General features: G+C 34.4%; 1 protein-coding gene across 5 annotated transcripts in view; it reads left to right on the top strand.

Annotated features, from left to right (window-relative positions):
- G3BP2 (G3BP stress granule assembly factor 2) overlaps positions 1-16,648 on the top strand; it is a 76,852-nt gene extending 60,204 nt beyond the window's left edge. For 4 of the 5 annotated variants that reach the window (XM_060299486.1, XM_070045583.1, XM_030877889.2 and 1 more), the window contains 11 exons: positions 357-475; positions 2,819-2,900; positions 3,675-3,848; positions 4,377-4,467; positions 5,176-5,278; positions 5,786-5,966; positions 6,957-7,055; positions 11,253-11,355; positions 12,550-12,678; positions 13,242-13,360; positions 13,700-16,648. In XM_060299486.1, coding sequence (XP_060155469.1) covers positions 381-475; positions 2,819-2,900; positions 3,675-3,848; positions 4,377-4,467; positions 5,176-5,278; positions 5,786-5,966; positions 6,957-7,055; positions 11,253-11,355; positions 12,550-12,678; positions 13,242-13,360; positions 13,700-13,972 — 1,449 coding nt within the window. In that variant the 5' untranslated portion in view covers positions 357-380 and the 3' untranslated portion in view covers positions 13,973-16,648. The remainder of the gene's footprint in view (positions 1-356; positions 476-2,818; positions 2,901-3,674; positions 3,849-4,376; positions 4,468-5,175; positions 5,279-5,785; positions 5,967-6,956; positions 7,056-11,252; positions 11,356-12,549; positions 12,679-13,241; positions 13,361-13,699) is intronic. The other variant, XM_030877888.2, reaches the window with a different exon arrangement.
- The last annotated feature ends 2,215 nt before the right edge of the window (positions 16,649-18,863 follow it).

Here is an 18,863-nt window from a genome sequence, read left to right as displayed (position 1 = left end):
TTCAAAAATAAACTGTTGGAATCCAAGAATGTAGGAGATAATGGTCCCCAAAGGAAAAAGATACTATGCGTGGGAAGACTTTATTATGGTGCCCCTAGTCTGAGACAGCGCTGGGACTCTTGGGAATTAGAAAGAGAGCTATGCTACTTCCCCCTGTATTGAAGGATAGGGAGATCAAGAAGTAGAGACAAAGGGGAGATGGCAGATGTTGGAGATTATCAGTAGTTGTTTGGAATTTATTATTTTGCTGTTGTAGTTACTTTTTAATAAATGGTTGAATGGCTGAGAAGATTTACTTCATGGAATTTAACAAAGATGACTTTTAATAGTTATTATTCTTATGTTTGCTCCCTTAGCATTTGACATTGTGCAGCAAAGAAATGGTTATGGAGAAGCCCAGTCCGCTGCTTGTAGGGCGGGAGTTTGTGAGGCAATATTATACTTTGCTGAATAAAGCTCCAGAATATTTACACAGGTAAATTTTAATTGCATATTTGATATTTTTATTTGGTTTTATTTTTTTGAATATGACTACATATAAATTTTGTCTTTCCTGTTTTATGTCCTGACAATACCTTTGCAAAGCACGCCCAGTATTTTAAGTCTGATGGCTTAAAACCAGTCTTTTTCAAGTTTTTTTGACTCAAATCTATAGTAAGGAAAACACCTCACATTATATCCCATTATATAACACATTCACATCTGTACACATCACATACATATACACAATTACATACTCTTGGTATTTTATATTTCATTTTTTTAATAAAAACCACAGACTTGACCAACTAATGGGTTCTAGTCTTTATTGAAATCACAGGCTTAAGTTTGTTTTTTGTTCTTTGGGGTTTTTTGTTTTTTGGGGGTTTTTTTGAGTTGTCTTTAGCAATGTTAGGAAATGAATCAGTTAAGTGATCATACTTGTGAAAATTACTTCTGATTGATCCACAAGATAGTATTCCTTGGTAAAACAGCAACAGTAGCCTTGTTTACTATTTTGGCAAGAGTTGGACATCTGTAAGGTTCTTTTTTCCCAGAGATTGAAATAAAATTGATTTATATTATGAGTAGTATTTATAATTTTTGTTCTACCTGGTTTATTTTAACAGGTGGAAGATAAGTGAGACCTTTGTAAGTATTAGGCTCTGCAAACATTTGTTGTAGAACACGCTAGCCAAGTGAGTTAAGGATAAATATACCATTGTCACTTCATGTGGGAAAGACTGTTAAAAGGACTTATTCTTTTATCTGTAGGTTCTCTTTATAATCATGCTGGGCATTCTAAAGTTTTACTTTGCATTATGCCCCTCCATTGTTAAACCTGTGTGTAATACTCCCTATGTTATCCCAGGGGGTATTTTTATATAACTACCACCTCCTCCCGTGTCCCGCCCCCCATCAAAAGGAATACCTGTACATTTTCTATTATAAAAATAAACATTCTTATTGACAGGGTATGTGAATTTGAGGGAGAATGGAATTAATAAGGCCTTTTATTATCTGAAATTTAGTCTTCACAATGTAGGCATTAGCATTTTTAGCTTTCTTTTTTTTTAACATGGAAAAACAAGGCTCTCTACCATCATTTCAAATAACAGCACAAACTTCTGTTTTATACTTAGCTATGTAACAGATTTCCCTGTTAATGAACATTTAGTTTGTTTTTAATTTTTCACTTATTAACACTAATGAATATCCTTACACATGCATTTTTGTGCACCTTTCTAGTTATTTTCTTAGGCTAAGTTCCTAGAAGTAGAATTGTTAAGTCAAAGGTATGACTATCTCTAAGGCTTTTCTTATACGGCTAAATTGTCCTCCAGAAAAATGGTAGCTGTTTACATGCTTGCCAGTAGTACATGAGAGGAAATAATATAAACTTAAAAATATGGGTAATGGTTAAAAGCATGGACTCTGGAGCCAGCTGCCCCAACTTGATAGGTGTGTGACCTTTGAGGAGTTAATTTAACCTCTTTGAACTTCAGTTTGTTCATTTAGCTAATAGCACTTACTCCTGAGGTGTTAGGAGAGTAAAATGAATCAATATGTATGTAGTGCACTGAGAACATTGCTTGGCATGGAGGAAGTCTTACATGTTTTATTACAATAGGAGCTGAGTTCTCTTTACGAAAAAATTAACTTTGCATGTTGATAACCTTAATTTAGGAAGATATTAATTCTAATTGCTTTAGGTAATACCAGAGAAACACTAATTGTCATGTACTTAAGAGCAGTATAAAAATATAATTGAGAAACTAGATGCTGAAATAATGTAGTTTTTTTTTAACTTAGTCTCTGAACTATTTCAGCTAACTTAAATCTAAACTTTTAACCTAAGCCTTTGGAATTAGTAATCATTTGGAACTCTCAGTAGAATGAATGTTAAACAGTATCTGATTCCCAAACAAATTTAGATAATTGAGTTTCTGTATCTGATGGGGAAAAAATGGGTAAATTAACTACAGCATCGATGTTTAGAATATATTTTGAATATCTCATTTTTCCACTTAACAAAATATAGATATGGTAAGAATTAGATGAGAATAGCTAATGACTGAGTGTATGTTTAGTGTGCCAGGCACACTAAGAATTCTGTGTCATTACTCATTTAATCCTTACAACAACTCTATGGAGAAGTTACTCTTGTTCTGTTTTATAACCAAGGAAACTGACCTTTGAGGACTGTAAGTCTCAAGATTACATAGCTAATGAGTGACAGAACCTGACCTGGAAACTAGGTCCGTTTGACACGAGAACTCTACTGCCTCTTACACTTCTCTTCACAACTGAATGTCAATAATTATCAATGGTTTTACAGGTTTTATGGCAGGAATTCTTCTTATGTTCATGGTGGAGTAGATGCTAGTGGAAAGCCCCAGGAGGCAGTTTATGGCCAAAATGTAAGTATCAATTTCATATGCATTTTAGATTACTTTAGTTTTTTTTTTTTTTTGAGGTAAGATAGAGATTTGGAAAATAGCTTCTTGTGCCAGTGGATTTCTTTTTGAATGTAATCAGCTGTACTAGAATTGTGTTACAGTAGTCATCGGATGTGCTTTGAGTTCTTACAAGCATTGATTTTGTACGAAGCACGGGTATTATACTGGCATGGATACAAAAGAGAAAATGGAACATTTTAATATCCTTGGTGTATTTTATACATGAAATAGTTGAGACAATATATAGCATTTATAGAAATGTGGTCTAAACGTTATGTTACAGGAGTGCATAGGAGTATATACTCCTTATGACTTTGTAGAGGATGTGGGACTTCCAGCAGACTCTGAATGATAGGTTTTGGCCTTACCAAACAAGAGGAAATTGAAAGTAGGAGAAATGGCATCAGCAGACAAGCAGTAAAGTTAGGTGCAAGGTCAAGGAGTAGTCAACACAGTTTACGTGAATGACTAGTACTTAACATGGAACAGTGGGAGAAAGCTGCACAAAGCCTATAATATGAGACAGCCATTGTGATTTCTTGTATAGAGAGGTGACATGTTGAAACTAGTGGTTCTAGGAACATTAGCCTGTCAGTAATGCCTAGCATGGTGGAATGGATTCAAATGAGGCAGTTAATATTCTAGAGTTGCGAGGAAATCAAAGTCTGTAGTATTTAATAGGTAATGCAGTATCATGAGTTTGTATTTCCACCCCACCTTCTTCTCCTAATAAAGGATATACACCACAAAGTATTATCTCTGAACTTCAGCGAATGTCATACTAAAATTCGTCATGTGGATGCTCATGCAACCTTGAGTGATGGAGTAGTGGTCCAGGTCATGGGTTTGCTGTCTAATAGTGGACAGCCAGAGAGGAAGTTTATGCAAACCTTTGTTCTGGCTCCTGAAGTAAGTTTTCATTTCAATTAATTTTCACTTACATGATTTCATTTTACTGTGACTAGTTGCTTGAAGTGGCCAGAGTTTCTTCTTGCAGGCATAGGTATGCATGTAACATATTTTGAGAAATATGACCTGTTGATTAATTTATTTGAGCTTTGTGTGTGTGCTTTGACTATTTAGAAGTAAAAATGAGATCCTGATACTAATGTGTAAATAGATGATTAAGATTATAGAAATAATATTAAAAGTATGTTATTATTTAATAGGTTACATATTAAACAAAATGGAAAAATTCTGTTTGTTAATTGGTCCTGGTTCTTTTATATTGAGTAGCCATTTCTTGAGTTTCAGTATTCCTTGAGTGATCTTCTGTAATTTACTTTATATTAACATCAGAGCATGTTCAACTTTGGAAAATTATCTTCAGTCTATATCATTTCTGTATTATTAAAATAGAAATTGTTTATTTGTTGTATTTATGTAATACCACATTTATGGGTATTTATGGAATATTTGGATGTTATTTTCCTATAGGGATCTGTTCCAAATAAGTTTTATGTTCACAATGATATGTTTCGTTATGAAGATGAAGTATTTGGTGATTCTGAACCAGAACTTGATGAAGGTGAGGTTACTTTGAAGATATAAGGGTTTTGTCAGTATCAGTACTCTTTAAGGACATGGAAAGTGTGAAACTAAAGAAATTTGCCTCTGCCGTAACTGAGTCAAACTCCCTTTTCTCCTTTTTGTTCTTGTTTTTGTTGTAAAAGAAATAGTTCATTACATGAAATTACATAAAAATCATACATAGGAAGTGAAAAATTTCCCTCAATTTCATCCTCTATAGATAACCAAGAGTTTGGTGCCTATTATAGAATTTTGTTGTATTCCGTACTGATCAATACTTTTATAAAAGTGGAAGTACACTGGCTCAATGCTTGCTTTTTTTCACTTAATATATCTTTGTTGGCTGGGTTTTTTTTTTTTTTTTTGGCTATACCATAATTATTTAATTGATCATCCGTTGATATACATCAGCTTGTTTCCTTTTCTTTACGATTATTCCTCCATTGAATCGATGTGACGAAGGAAACTGAGTTATGACTTTAATAGCATTTTTTCCTACCCTTCCCTGTTACTAATAGGCCTTTTTAAAAAATAGAGTAAATTCCAAAATTCATCTGGCTTGCTCTTCAGTTTAAGAGAACAAGGAATATTGCAATTAAGTGCCTTTGTAAGAAATATCATGACTTCTTTAAACATTAAAAATACATATATCAAATTGTGTATTAAATCCTCTTAAGATGAGATATGGTATATTATGTATTTTCAGAATCAGAAGATGAAGTAGAAGAGGAACAAGAAGAAAGGCAACCATCTCCAGAACCTGTGCAAGAAAATGCTAGCAGTGGTTACTATGAAGCTCACCCTGTGACGTAAGAATAGTGTCTGCAAGGCCAAATTTGGTCTAAACTATAATGTAGTTGCAAGCTGGTTTTTGTTCCTCGAATTATTGTTGAAAGTAAATTTTGCTAAAGCTGTGAAACCAGCATTTGAGAATTTACTATGTATATGCAAAGTAAATTCTATATGGAAAGCATTGTTTTATTTAATTGAAAAATTGAATTTGGTTTGGCCCAAAACTGATCATTTGCTGATAATGCATTGTGTTTGGGACAACACAGAGTAAGCATTTTATTTTTTGAATATGCGGTTTGTTTATAGTTAGTATTAAAGTAAACATTTTTAGTAATTCAGTTTTTAAATTATGTTAAAGAAATGCTGCTTGAGAGTATTATTCCCTCTGCCTTCTAGTTCTCAATGGACTTTTGCTTCAAAACAGCTTATTACTAGTTATGCCCATTAAATTAGAGAAATGCAGAATTTTATTTGAATTGATCATTTCACTCATACTGAAAAGTGAACAAAATATTTTATTGTAGTAATGGCATAGAGGAGCCATTGGAAGAATCGTCTCATGAACCTGAACCTGAGCCAGAATCTGAAACAAAGACTGAAGAGCAGAAACCGCAAGCGGAGGAGAAGAACTTGGAGGACTTAGAGGAGAAGTCCGCTTCTCCTCCTCCCGCTGAGCCTGTGTCTCTGCCACAGGAACCACCAAAGGTTAGAGCAGAGGAGCTCTTCACACCTGTGACGTCACACTGTCTTATTTGGTGCCATTAATGAAGCATGACCTTTGTTCTGTTAATTAAATTGTTTAATAGTAAGCTATGCTGTTTTTATGTATATGAAAGAAGCTGTGGGGATTTTTTTGGTAATTCTGAGGAAATTTTATTGTATTTTCACCCCCTAAAAAGCACCCTCAGGGTAAAATTTAAGATTAATCCTTGTCTGTGTGCAGTGTTTAGTATCTTCTAGTCCAATGTACTAAAACTGAGAGTTGCTCTTCCATTCTGTATTAAGTCCTCTATGCACGGATGCAACAGGAGTCATGCAATTTGCCAACTTAAAACAAGTTGGCCTATTGCTAAGAGAAGTGATACAAGTTATTTCTGGTTTAAATGGGAACAATTTCCTTACTACACCAATTAAACTATCTTGGAAACATGAGTGACACCCATAGTGTATCATTTAAACCTACCTAAAACACGTTTTATCTTTCTGTAAAGTAGAAGGTTAAAGTATATTTGCGTAGTGAGAGAAGGAGATTCCTTGTTCAATTTGTGAATGTCTGTTAAACTTTCCAGCTAGTACTTTCTTCTTTCCTATCCTTCCCCTCTCCCCTTGACACCATCACAACACCTTATCTTCCCCCAACGGGGGAAAGAAATTGGTTCTATTAGGTTCTTATTTTTCTAGCATGTGTAGTTGTTAGTGGTTTTGTTTGCCACTTGCTCATCTCTTTAGAGCATATAGGAACTTGCTTGTGGATTTATTTAGTAGTTCAGACAAAACAGTCAAATAATCTTGCATAATGAGATTTTGAAAGCTGGCACATAGACTGGCATGTGTGTGTGTGCCTTTCTTTTAGGAGTCCTCCAATATAGAACAGTAGTTTAGAAATGAAAAGAAAATATATATTTGGAAGTTTCCCTATAGGAATGTTGGTGGTTTTCCATGATTAGTAGTCTAGGTTTGTTGCATTTCCTGCAGGCTTTCTCCTGGGCTTCAGTGACCAGTAAAAACCTGCCTCCTAGTGGTACTGTTTCTTCCTCTGGAATTCCACCCCATGTTAAAGCACCAGTCTCACAGGTAACCAATCTGTGAACACATTGGATTGTATCCTTGTTACATTGCCAATTGCTTATCTTTTTTATACTTTTTAAAATGAGTCAATCAGAAATTATGGATTAAATATACAAAAAAATTGTATTAAATGTCAGTGCACCCACTTTAATTGCCAAATCTCCATTCATCATCTACATAGGTGGTATTTGGGGTTTGGGTGTGTCAAATACAGATTAAGTTAGTTTTACCAATATATATTGTCATTTAACAGCCTTCTTAAAATAACCAAAAAAATATCCTTTTTAAAAATTTAGAATTTTATTTAGCAAAAATATTTTAGGGAAGAAATTTGGAAAGGCACAAAGTAGTATGGCATTATAAAGAATCATTGTTTTTTAAAAATAGAAAAAACTCTAAAAAAAATACACTGCCTAAGCTTTCAGTCTGTAAGTGGTTCATACTGTTTAATTGAAGCCTGTACCAACTTATGACTGTAGTGTTCACCTTAACTAATCATTCTAGTATTCTGCTTTTTGTCTGTTTGTCATCTTACCCATTTCAGAGCTTTCAAAAACATTGAAAATAAGACACTGGCTACCTAATAAGTTTATTAGGTGTAGTGTAGAATTAACTAAATTCTAAAGTTAATAGGCATAGTTACAGGGTGTCCAATACTTTCCCCTACATTTTGAATCAAACTTCGTTCCACTAGAAAATTTACATTTAGAATGGTTAGTGCACATAAAATTGTGTTTATATACCTCTTTATATGCTCTAAACAGTGAAACTTTGAGATTTCAAAAGTAGCTAGTAATAGACAGCCTTTCTGGTGTTGTATGCATAATCAGCTACGTAATAGGATACATAACCTCGTGATACCTTTTTTTTTCAGCTAGATATTCAGGAAATATTGAGTAATTACCTCAGATCACAAACTAGAATTCTGTCTTAACGCAGAAGATTAATTTGCCACGTATTGACTGCTTTTCTACCCATCTGAAGACTCAATAAGTGACTTAACGGATTTTTTCTTTTTGAAATGCTTGGTTTCTTATCAGATTTGCATTAGGAATCCTTTGGGTTGTTACTTAATTTCAGAGAGTTGGCTACATTTATTTTAAACTCACTGCTAGTTAAAAGTTAGAGTAGCTTATACCTCTTACACCTTTAGTGTGGCACCAGACATTGTGCAAAGCACTAGCACGTAATATTTATTCTTATCTAATCCTCACAACGACATTGTGCAAAGCACTAGCACGTAATATTTATTCTTATCTAATCCTCACAACGACCCTGTGAGTATGGTTACTGTTATTATTCCTGTTTTACAGATAAGTAAATTAAGGGCTAGAGAACTTCACCCAAGGTCAGATAGCTATGTAAATAAAAAACTAGGGCTTCGAATTTATGCAGTTGGACACTCATGGAAGCCTATAGGTTTCTTTAGCCCTTGGAGGGGAATGTATCTCTATTTACATCAAAGAAGAGTGCTATGTCTAAGCCATGTCTAAATTACATTATATTAGATTCTAACCTCTTATCCAGGGGGAAGAAAATTTTTAAGTTTTAAAAAAAAATTGTAAGAGACTGATTCCCAGCCTACCCCCTTATTAAAACAAAATTTTAAACATTTATAATTTAAACCTTAAAAGAACTTTCTGATCTCCTTAAGCTATGTTAGAATGGATTCATGATTTTTTCCACTTGATTTAATAAACCCTTCGATTTTATTTTGTCACTTTGGTGTAGTATCCATTTCCTTAACACTTTTAGCATAGATTATTAATAAAAGGAGAATTAAATCTAATTCCAGGGTATTGGTAGGCATTAATATAGAAGTAGGTAAGTTAATTTCTTGGTAAATTTCTTAGAAGTCGATTAGTTCATTTAAATAGCTTATGTGCAGTTGAAGTACATATTAGTTGTGGTTTTACCTGCTGTTGAGTTGATTTGATGGTTTCATGTTTATTTCATATTCTATTTGATTTTCATTTGTGGAATTTGTCATGTGAGCACACTTTTTGGTTGCATGGAGTTAATTGTAAGGCCCTAAAGTAGTATGTGGTATCTTAGTTATTTTTACCTCCTTGGAGCCAATAGTTTTCATGAAATTGAGCCTGAAGAATTGTAAGCGTCCAGCTGGCTTAGTTGACATACAGTAATCAGTTACTGAAAGAAATTGTGATAATTTTTTTTGGTCTCATTTTTCCTATATTGGCATCATCTAATATCTAAAAGTCAGGTTGCTAAATTAATGTGTGGATTATTTGTAAGATGTTGGCACTTAAATTTGTGGTTTTAAATTTTAAATCCTTAAAGGATAATGAAGAACTTTTTTGTTTCGTTACTTGCAGTTATTTTTGTTTCAGTAATCTGTTTTGAAAAGAATCTGAATCGGTCAGCCAGAATTCCTTTTCTTGGTTTGAATGAGTCGAGGTTTTTCTGAGACATTTAAATTAAAAGGTGTACCTTTGCTATTTTTATTAATTTATTAAACATACTAGCTTCGTCAGACTTTGTTAGAGAATCTCCTTTAATTCTGTTTTATTTTCATACTGAAGTAAGTTTTGCTTTTAGGCCCTGCCCTGCTTAGCTGAAATTTCTAAATAACTACCTTTTTCAGGCATCACATTTTCGGTCAAATTATTATGTAGTCTTAAATTCTAAATACAGATAGAAGTGGTCTCAGGGCTGTAACTTAGGGCCCCTGGTCAGGCATAGAACATTCTCCTACATGTTTTGTTAGAGAACTAAAAATGTAATTTAATTTTAAATGAACCAATAGTTACGGAACATCTATGTCTAATGGCACTGTGCTTGGTTCTTTATCTGGTGTCGAAATAAATTAAGATATGGTCATTGTAGGAATAAATACATACTAAAAACCTGGGAAAATTAAACATTAAGAAAATTTTTTTTAACTAGCAAAATTCTAGAACATGGAAAGCAACTTCATTTTGAGGGAAATGGGAAATCTATATGGAAGAAAAACAATTGGGAGAGACAGGCAAATCTGTTAAAAACTGCTAGGGTAGGAGATAATATACCTTTTGGTTACAGTGGGTGAAATTATAACAAATGGTTGTTTTTGAAAGAAACATATCTCCTTGTATCAAAATGTGTCCTTGCAAATTATAATATCCCGGCTATATAAATTATGAAAGAGTTTGAGCCACTGCCTGGGCTGAGGTACTCAGAGATGATCAGCCATAAAGATAGGACTGAAATTACTAGCTTTCTGATATGAGGATACATTCTTCATATTCCTGCTGAGGGTTTTCAGCATCCTTTGCAGGTGCGTGTATTTTGTCTTTTCCTCGGACCATAAATATTTAGGCAATAGACACAGCCTGAAGAGGTTGGGAATACTGAAAATGCCAATGTATTAAGGAAAAGGTAATAGTAGATGCAGATGTCATTTTGTTTTTAGCATAGTTACTTTAAATATATGTGTTCAATTTAGCAGTTAGCAGAAACTTTTGGAGGGTACCTTAAAATGAACTATTACTTCCCCTGCCACGCCCAAGAATTAATTAAGAAATATTGTTGGGGTCAGTCCTTAAATAAATGCACACCTCCCCCATTAGGAAGAACAATAGGGAGCTAAAGGACTTCTTTGACTATTTGAGATGCTATCAACACGTTCTATCTTGTTTTTTTTTATGTGCATTTTAACTTAAAGATAGTATTTTTAGATGGTAGAGTACACTAAATTGTATATTTTGAACTATCAAAATATGGATTTTTTTAAATAAAATTACGGGATGGGGTTTAGAAGATATTGCTGAGCACTATTAAATTTGAAGGGCAGCATACTAGAGAATTAGAAAGGATGTGTCATATATTCTTGTCTTCCTAAGATAAAGATGGCTTTTTATTTTGTATATGTATTTACATGGAGTGGCTCATCTTGCATTTTTGAATTTTGTAGCGATACCTTTTATGCTATCTCAATGTGGATGTAACTTTATTGAAAAAATATGGTTGTAAATAAAAAGCAGCTTATTGTGAGTTATAGCCTTGAGTGAGAAAATAAAATTTACCCTACAGTCCTAGATTGGTACAGAATATCTTTATAAAAATTTATGTTTCACATATATAGGACACTATGTTAAAAATATTCTGAACTTAAAATGACCATTATGCCTTGGTTGTTTCTTTAGTTGTTTTTCTCCTGTGGAATGTGTTTCTTTATAATGTGTTTTTTCCCTTGTATTTTAGCCGAGAGTGGAAGCTAAACCAGAAGTTCAGTCTCAGCCACCTCGTGTGCGTGAACAGCGACCTAGAGAACGACCCGGTTTCCCTCCTAGAGGACCAAGACCAGGTGAGTCAGCCCCTTCTGTGGCCTTCAGCACTTGAAAAGTTGAAGACCGAACTTAAAAAAATTTTTTTAAAATTATAATGTGTTTTATATGCAAATCCTTTTTTAGTACCAAACTGCTTAAAGGCTTAAGTAACCTGCTAAATATAGCCTGGGCAAAACAACTTTGAGGGGAAGATTAGTTGACATGCCATAGAGACATGTATTTTGAAGGTGTAAAAGAATTTAGAGACACATTTTATTTGGTTATTGTCACTGGTTCTAAGAATTCAAAACCGAGCTGCCAATAACCTACTCTCTTACTTAGCACTCTTATCTCTTCACAGATAAACAATAAGCACACCCTGATTCTTCTTATTTTGATTGTCTTAGGTATTAAGTAAGTTGTCATGATTTTTGACTTGTTTCCATTGTTAGTTAATATATGTAGAACCTCTGTTTGAATTCTATAAGTATGTTTAGATTGCTTTTGGGAGGAGGTGGGAGATGTGTACATCAAATTTAGAAAATGTAATTTTTTCCCACAAAATAAAATAAGTGATGTGCTATAAGTCATGGGAGCTGGGGTTTATCCTAGCTTTGTCAGTGATTGAGTTTATGATCTCGGGTGAGACCCTTAAATCAGGAGCTTCTCTTACACCATTCAGTTACTACACACATTTTTCCTGTGTGATGCCTTTCTTTATATGCCTCATTGTGTTCCTTGTGTCATTGGGAGGATCAAATAAGATTTTATATATATACATATAAGAGCACTCTTATGTGTATAAAAGGCTATATAAATGAGTTGTTATTGCTATTAAATTTATGGATTTGGCTATAATTTTATACAACCAAAGATTAATTTGTGAATTTCAAAATACTAAATTATTTAGTACAAGTATACCTCACTATCTGAAATCTATTTGGTTTCTCGGTGATGGCAGGAGTTTGGTTAAGGAGGAATACTGGTACTGCTAGTATTTGGCTTTCATATAATCAGACCAGTAGACCTAGAAGAAGGGACTTCAGCAATCTAGTCAGTGTCATGTTTTTTTCTAACTAACCTACTAATAATAGGCATTTCCGCCTCTGTTGAAGGAGCTTATTAAATAAACTAAATCAGGAATATCAAGTTTTTTTTTTAACATTCATTGCTTTGAGCTATTTTTTGTATGACATTGTAAACTTTAATATCTGCTCTATTCCTTTTCTCAGGCAGAGGAGATATTGAACAGAATGAAGCTGATAACCGTAGAATAATTCGCTATCCAGATAGTCATCAACTCTTTGTTGGTAACTTGCCACACGATATTGATGAAAATGAACTGAAAGAGTTCTTCATGAGTAAGTAGTTTATTTTGCTTTATTGTAAAATTAAGCAGGAGGAGAAGAGAACTCTTTTCATAGTGTATTGAGGATTTTTTTAAAAAAACATTTACCTCTCTGTACTATGTATATCTCTAGGTACTAATCACCTTGATCAGAAGGGTGTAGAAGGTTGTACCAGATGTTTCTCAGTGACTGTACTGAGTGTTGACTGGCCTGGTTCTGTAGAGGTTAGAAGAAAGAGCTGGATGAATCAGTCTTAGATTTGGAAATGGGATTCATTTGGCAAATTCAAGTCAGAAATAGAAAATAACATTGTCTCTCTGAAACTGTGTAGGTAACTTCCCTTTAGAAAGGAGTAATAAAGATGCAGAAGGGTGACAAAACAAGCTAGTTTTTATTGGCATCTTAAGTAAATGACCTGTAAGAGTGAATGTACCTTAATTGTCACTGGGTATAGCAGCTTGCAACTTTTGTTTTGAAATGGATCAAGGAGATTAAGGTATTTCATCCTGAACAATTAAAGTCACAAAATATTCTGTTAAACTATTTAACCCTTGGTGTAATGTATATTTTCACAGGTTTTGGAAACGTTGTGGAACTTCGCATCAATACCAAGGGTGTTGGGGGAAAGCTTCCAAATTTTGGTTTTGTGGTTTTTCATGACTCTGAACCAGTTCAGAGAATCTTAATTGCAAAAGTAAGTGACTTTAAAGGGCATAATTCAATACTTTATTATTCCTGTTGTATTTAGTATTACTTAGAAAGTCTTTTTTTAAATGGTAAAGTTAAAAATAGTTTACTGTGAAATGGTATTTATGCAAAGAATAAAGATTTGTTAGTAGTTTTAAAGTCTGAAGTATGGATTGTTTTAACTTTATTTCATTATTTGCTCTGGTAATGAAGGTTGGAATAGGTTGCATATTGAGAATTTCATGAAAAGTTTTTTTGTCTCCCTGGATTTTCTTACTTACTTATGATACTACATTACTATTATTGTCTAACCTGCCCGTGTAAAATTTTTTCTTCCCTTGTAAAGCCAATTATGTTTCGAGGGGAAGTACGTTTAAACGTGGAAGAGAAAAAGACAAGAGCTGCCAGAGAGCGAGAAACTCGAGGTGGTGGTGATGATCGCAGGGATATTAGGCGCAATGATCGAGGTCCTGGTGGTCCCCGTGGAATAGTGGGCGGTGGAATGATGCGGGACCGGGATGGAAGAGGACCCCCTCCAAGAGGTGGCATGGCACAGAAACTTGGCTCTGGGAGAGGAACCGGGCAGATGGAAGGCCGCTTCACAGGACAGCGTCGCTGAGGCTCCACTGTTGGCAAAGTTTTGGCAGTGGTACATTATTCATCGTGTTTGCATTCTTGTTAATTTTTTTTGGCTTTGGAATGTGACACAGCCTTTTTGATCATTTCTTTGATGTGAAAAGCATCTTTTGGTTATCAGTTAAATTGAGGTGGACATTATTTCCCCAGTTTTACAACAGGATTCGCATTGTTAATTTATAAATCTAGACTTGGAGAATTAAGGACTGAGAAATGACCATATCTTAAACTATCTGCAACAAAATGAACTTAAAAGGACATGCCCAACTGAATTCAGGTCCTTTGAGTCAAAAAAAAATCCTCTGCTGCACATTTTCTTTAAGTGTTACTGTTTCTGCCTATTAATGTTGGAAACACAAATAGTGCAATTTGTGCAATTGGAGAATCTTGCCTTTTTCCTTGGCTCCCCCCAAAAATACAAACCAACAGAAACTTGTTATGCACTAATGGGTACTCTGAACTCATTAACATTGACATCTGCAAAGGAGGCAACAGGGGAAAAAAATCTTTCATCTTTTTTTCCAGTAGCGCATAGTTGTGAAATGATGAGGGCATTTTTACCTGCTTGCTGTGACCAGCGTGTGTATACATAAACCTTAACAAGACTACAAGTATATTCCTGAAGGAAATCATTTAGTTATGAACTAAATAACAAAAATCCGAACTTCAAATGCTATGGTCTTGAATATTAGACCAGATTTAGTAGCTCCATATCTAAGATTTTTCTACCTGCCCCTCTTCAGTACAGGGATGGCTGGCTGCTCAACACACTCCTCCTCCCCCGTTTCCTTTCTTTAAGCTGTGTACAGTGAAAATTGTCTTTACTGTATTTTGTTCTCTGGTAATGTAATAAGCATGATGGTGCCTTCTATTAATACATCATTCCAGTCTTGCTGGTAATTTTGTACAGTATAGTGTATGAATTGCTGTGCTGCAAAGCCAAACAGCTACAAAATGTTGAAAAATCATTGAAGTGTATAAAAATTGCAGTATCTTTAAAATCAGTAAAATTGACTAGCATATTACTTACCTTGTTCTTCAGTTAACAACTTTGTGTTCTCTGTGGGAGGGAGTCTTGTGTGTTTGGGAGGGAGGGGGAAGGAGGAAGTCAGTTATTTGAGTAAGTCTCTTGTTGACTTTTCTGTTAGCCTGAATGTGAACGTTGAAGCATATCACTTGAGAGGTGCTGGAAAAGTCAATCAACTTGATGCACATTTTTAGTGACATTTTAAAAGCAGTCAGATTCCATAAATGGCAAGTAAACCTGGAGTGAGGATACTGCAATTTTCAGAGAAAAGAACAGCAGCTCTTAAGTGTTTGCATTTCTATTTGGGGGGCAGGGAACTGTCATTCATTTTGCACAATTCTTGAACTGATGTCAGCACCCGAGTGGCTCTGAATTTAAGTCTGGGACGACATCTTTTATTTTTACATGAATTTCTAAACAATTCTGTGAGCAGAGTTTGTAGCTGCTGGATTATTGTCTGTCTTTATAGCAAGTTCCAGTAAACCACAAGTATGACAAAAGGATATCCAATTTTATGCTTGGAGCCTGTAGTACCTACTAGTTTCTGGATGTTTCAGGCTAGGAGTGGGGTAAATAAGTGTGACCACTTAAAGCTGCTTGTTAGCATGGAAGACTTCTCCATTCTATCTTAGTAAAAACAAACAAAAAATGCACTTGACATGATAGCAAACTGGTTCTGAATTATGGAACTGTGTTTGCTGTTTAGTAAACTAGCAAATGATGCACATATTTTGTTTTTCATGTACTGGGCGGTATAAGTAAAATTAAATCTGTCCCTTTTTTTCCCCCTTGAATGAGGTCTTCCATGTTCGAGGAAAAGTCTTGCACTATTGCGTATATTTTGGGGACACAGATTTCTCAGTTTCCATTTTTGGGGGGTTAAGGATTTTTTTCCTGTTTGAAATACTTTTACACTTTCTGATGTATAGTACTTGAAGTTATTACCAGAAAATTACTTTTGAGTTTTGAAGCCTGTATTCAAACTGCTTTTAAGTGAGTGGTTTCTTGTCAGTGTTTTGTTTTTTATAGCATATTTTCCCTCTTTCATTTCTTTCTCCTTCCCATTTTATTTTATTTTTATATATATATTATATATATATATATAATTTCCAATCCAAGATATTGCCCTGCCACCCATGAAAACTTCTGGCACCAAAAGTAATGACAAATGTTAAGTGTAATAGAAAATTAAAGCAAAGAGCCATTCAGCTTCAGTCTTTATATACCATGAGTAAAACATTAAAACATCACATGGAGAAGTTTACATGGTGATTGTTCACCTGCAGTACTGTGGACTTTTAACATTTTGTCCCCTTTCAGTGAACCAGAGTAAAAGTATTCATCTATCATTACTGTTATTTGCTGTTTTTTGTTTTGTTTGTTTTTTGTTTTTTTTCTTTTTGGATGGTAATATTCTATTCTATCCTTATGACACTATTGCAACCAAATTGGCTTTACCATCTTGGCTTTAGTAGGTATAGAAGACAATGGATTACCATCTTTATTGCTGTAATGTGTTAAGCATTATATGCTAGTAGTATCTAGTTTAATTGTTTCAGGTGGAAAGTATTCTTTGAGTTTCCATTTTGAATGTGTTTGGACTAAACAAACAATAAACTACTGATGTCTGCAGCATTTATCTATGTCCCTAATTTAATCTATAGGTTTGTGTTCCAGAATATTTTCTCCCAATTGCATTTCACACAACCTAAGTAAAAATAAGGAATTATTCTAAAACCAACTATTATTTGTGAAATTTGATATATAAAATAAATCATTTAAGTAAGACTTGAACATTGTTAGAGACCTATCTCAGTTCAGTTAGATAGCTGGTATACAAGATAAAGAATGTTAGAACAGAATAATAAGTGGTAAGGAAGGTGAGAATGATGTAAAGCAGACGGCTAAACATTTATTTTTTATAAAAATCTTGGGTTTTCCAAAGGATTGCTAAATCATCTCAGAAGGAAAAGAGAAAGGGGATGGGAAAACTGAGGTTATCTGAAGTTAAGGACATGCCCCAGTTCAGCAATTAGAACAGATTTGTCAAGCTCTGAAGGAATATTAAAAAGGAAATAATAGTCATAGTTATGAATATATACTTTAAATGAGTAGTGAAGTCATAAGGCCTATGTAATTTCAGAACTTTGTTAAAAGGGATGATAAATGAATTTTCATAACACTTTATGAAGATTCCTTAAATCAGTCTTCACAAGTTTGTACTGAAGAAAAGCCAGAACAATCATTTAAATACTGCTGGGCAGTAAGACTTAAGATTTTTATAAATGTATATTAAACTCCTTTCAATGTTAATTATAATGTATAATAACATCTAATTTTATGGCTGTGGAAAGATTTTTTTTTTTTTTTTTTTGCGGTACGCGGACCTCTCACTACTGTGGCCTCTCCCGTTGCGGAGCACAGGCTCCGGACGCGCAGGCTCAGCGGCCATGGCTCTCGGGCCCAGCCGCTCCGCGGCATGTGGGATCCTCCCGGACCGGGGCATGAACCCGTGTCCCCTGCATCGGCAGGTGGACTCCCAACCACTGCGCCACCAGGGAAGCCCTATGGAAAGAATTTTTAGAGGGGGTAAAATGTATATGTGACACTATATTGCAACCAGAACCAGATTTGAAGGAGCAAAATATCATTTGGTCCAGGAAATTTATATGGAACAAAATATTTGAAAGTTTTAGCCCTACAAGGTGCTACGTTTCAAACTGTGTTATATGATATAGTCTTTGTATCAAGTGAATGAAAATTTAGTGGATATATGTTGATATTTTTCCTTTAAATTAGGACAGCTTGCTCATCGTTTATATATTTAACTACAGATGAAGACTTGATTTTTTTTCATTCTATGTTCATAGGACTTTCTAATTATTAAGTCTTGATCAATTTAATGCCAGAATTCTAAATTATTTTAAATTACTGGATAAATGAATAATTTATTATGTCCTGAAAGAGATTTCCCTTCGTGATGGATTTCAGTGGGTTCATATAGTGATTGTTTTAAAATTTTTTGCATAAATAAGTCAGAATTCCTAAGTAATGAAGTTTCTGGGTATTTTTGACAAAGACAAATCTTCCAATCTGTGTAGTATATAAACACCTTATACTTCAGAATTAATAGGAAATGAAGTCTGTTTTTAGCATTACCAAATACTGGGCAAAATACTATAAATGTGGATTTAGGATTAAACATTCACAGAAAGATTACTACTCTTGTCCTTGATCTCCTAAGAGTTTTGATAAAGCTGATTGCCTACTTGGAATGCTTTGTTTTGTGGCATTAATAATATTCTTTTAACTGTTCCTGTTTTCTGTACTCTTTATTACCCCATAACCACCATTATCCCCCCAACACACACACACACACACACACACACACACACACATATCTCTTCTATCCTCAGTCTCTTTCCCCACAAATTTTCTCTGAACGGTTTCATTTAGGCCAGGAACTACCTTAGCTTCAGTATATTGTCCATTCAGTAGATTCCATATAGTGTGATGGTCAAGAGAAGGGCTTTGGAGACAGTCTGGCCTTGAATGGCAACTCCACCATTCAATGGTTACATTTTCTTTTCTTTTTCTTTTTTATTTTTTTTTACATCTTTACTGGAGTATAACTGCTTTACAATGGTGTGTTACTTTCTGCTTTATAACAAAGTGAATCAGTTATACATATGTCCGCATATCTTTTCCCTCTTGCGTCTCCCTCCCACTCTCCCTATCCCACCCTCTAGGTGGTCACAAAGCACCGAGCTGATCTCCCTGTGCTATGTGGCTGCTTCCCACTAGCTATCTATTTTACGTTTGGTAGTGTATATATGTCCATTCCTCA

The sequence above is a fragment of the Globicephala melas genome, chromosome 5 (genome assembly GCF_963455315.2).
Source record: "Globicephala melas chromosome 5, mGloMel1.2, whole genome shotgun sequence".
NCBI lineage: Eukaryota > Metazoa > Chordata > Mammalia > Artiodactyla > Delphinidae > Globicephala > Globicephala melas.
The sequence above is the reverse complement of the archived record's forward strand: the minus strand, read 5'-3'. Positions and strand labels throughout refer to the sequence as shown.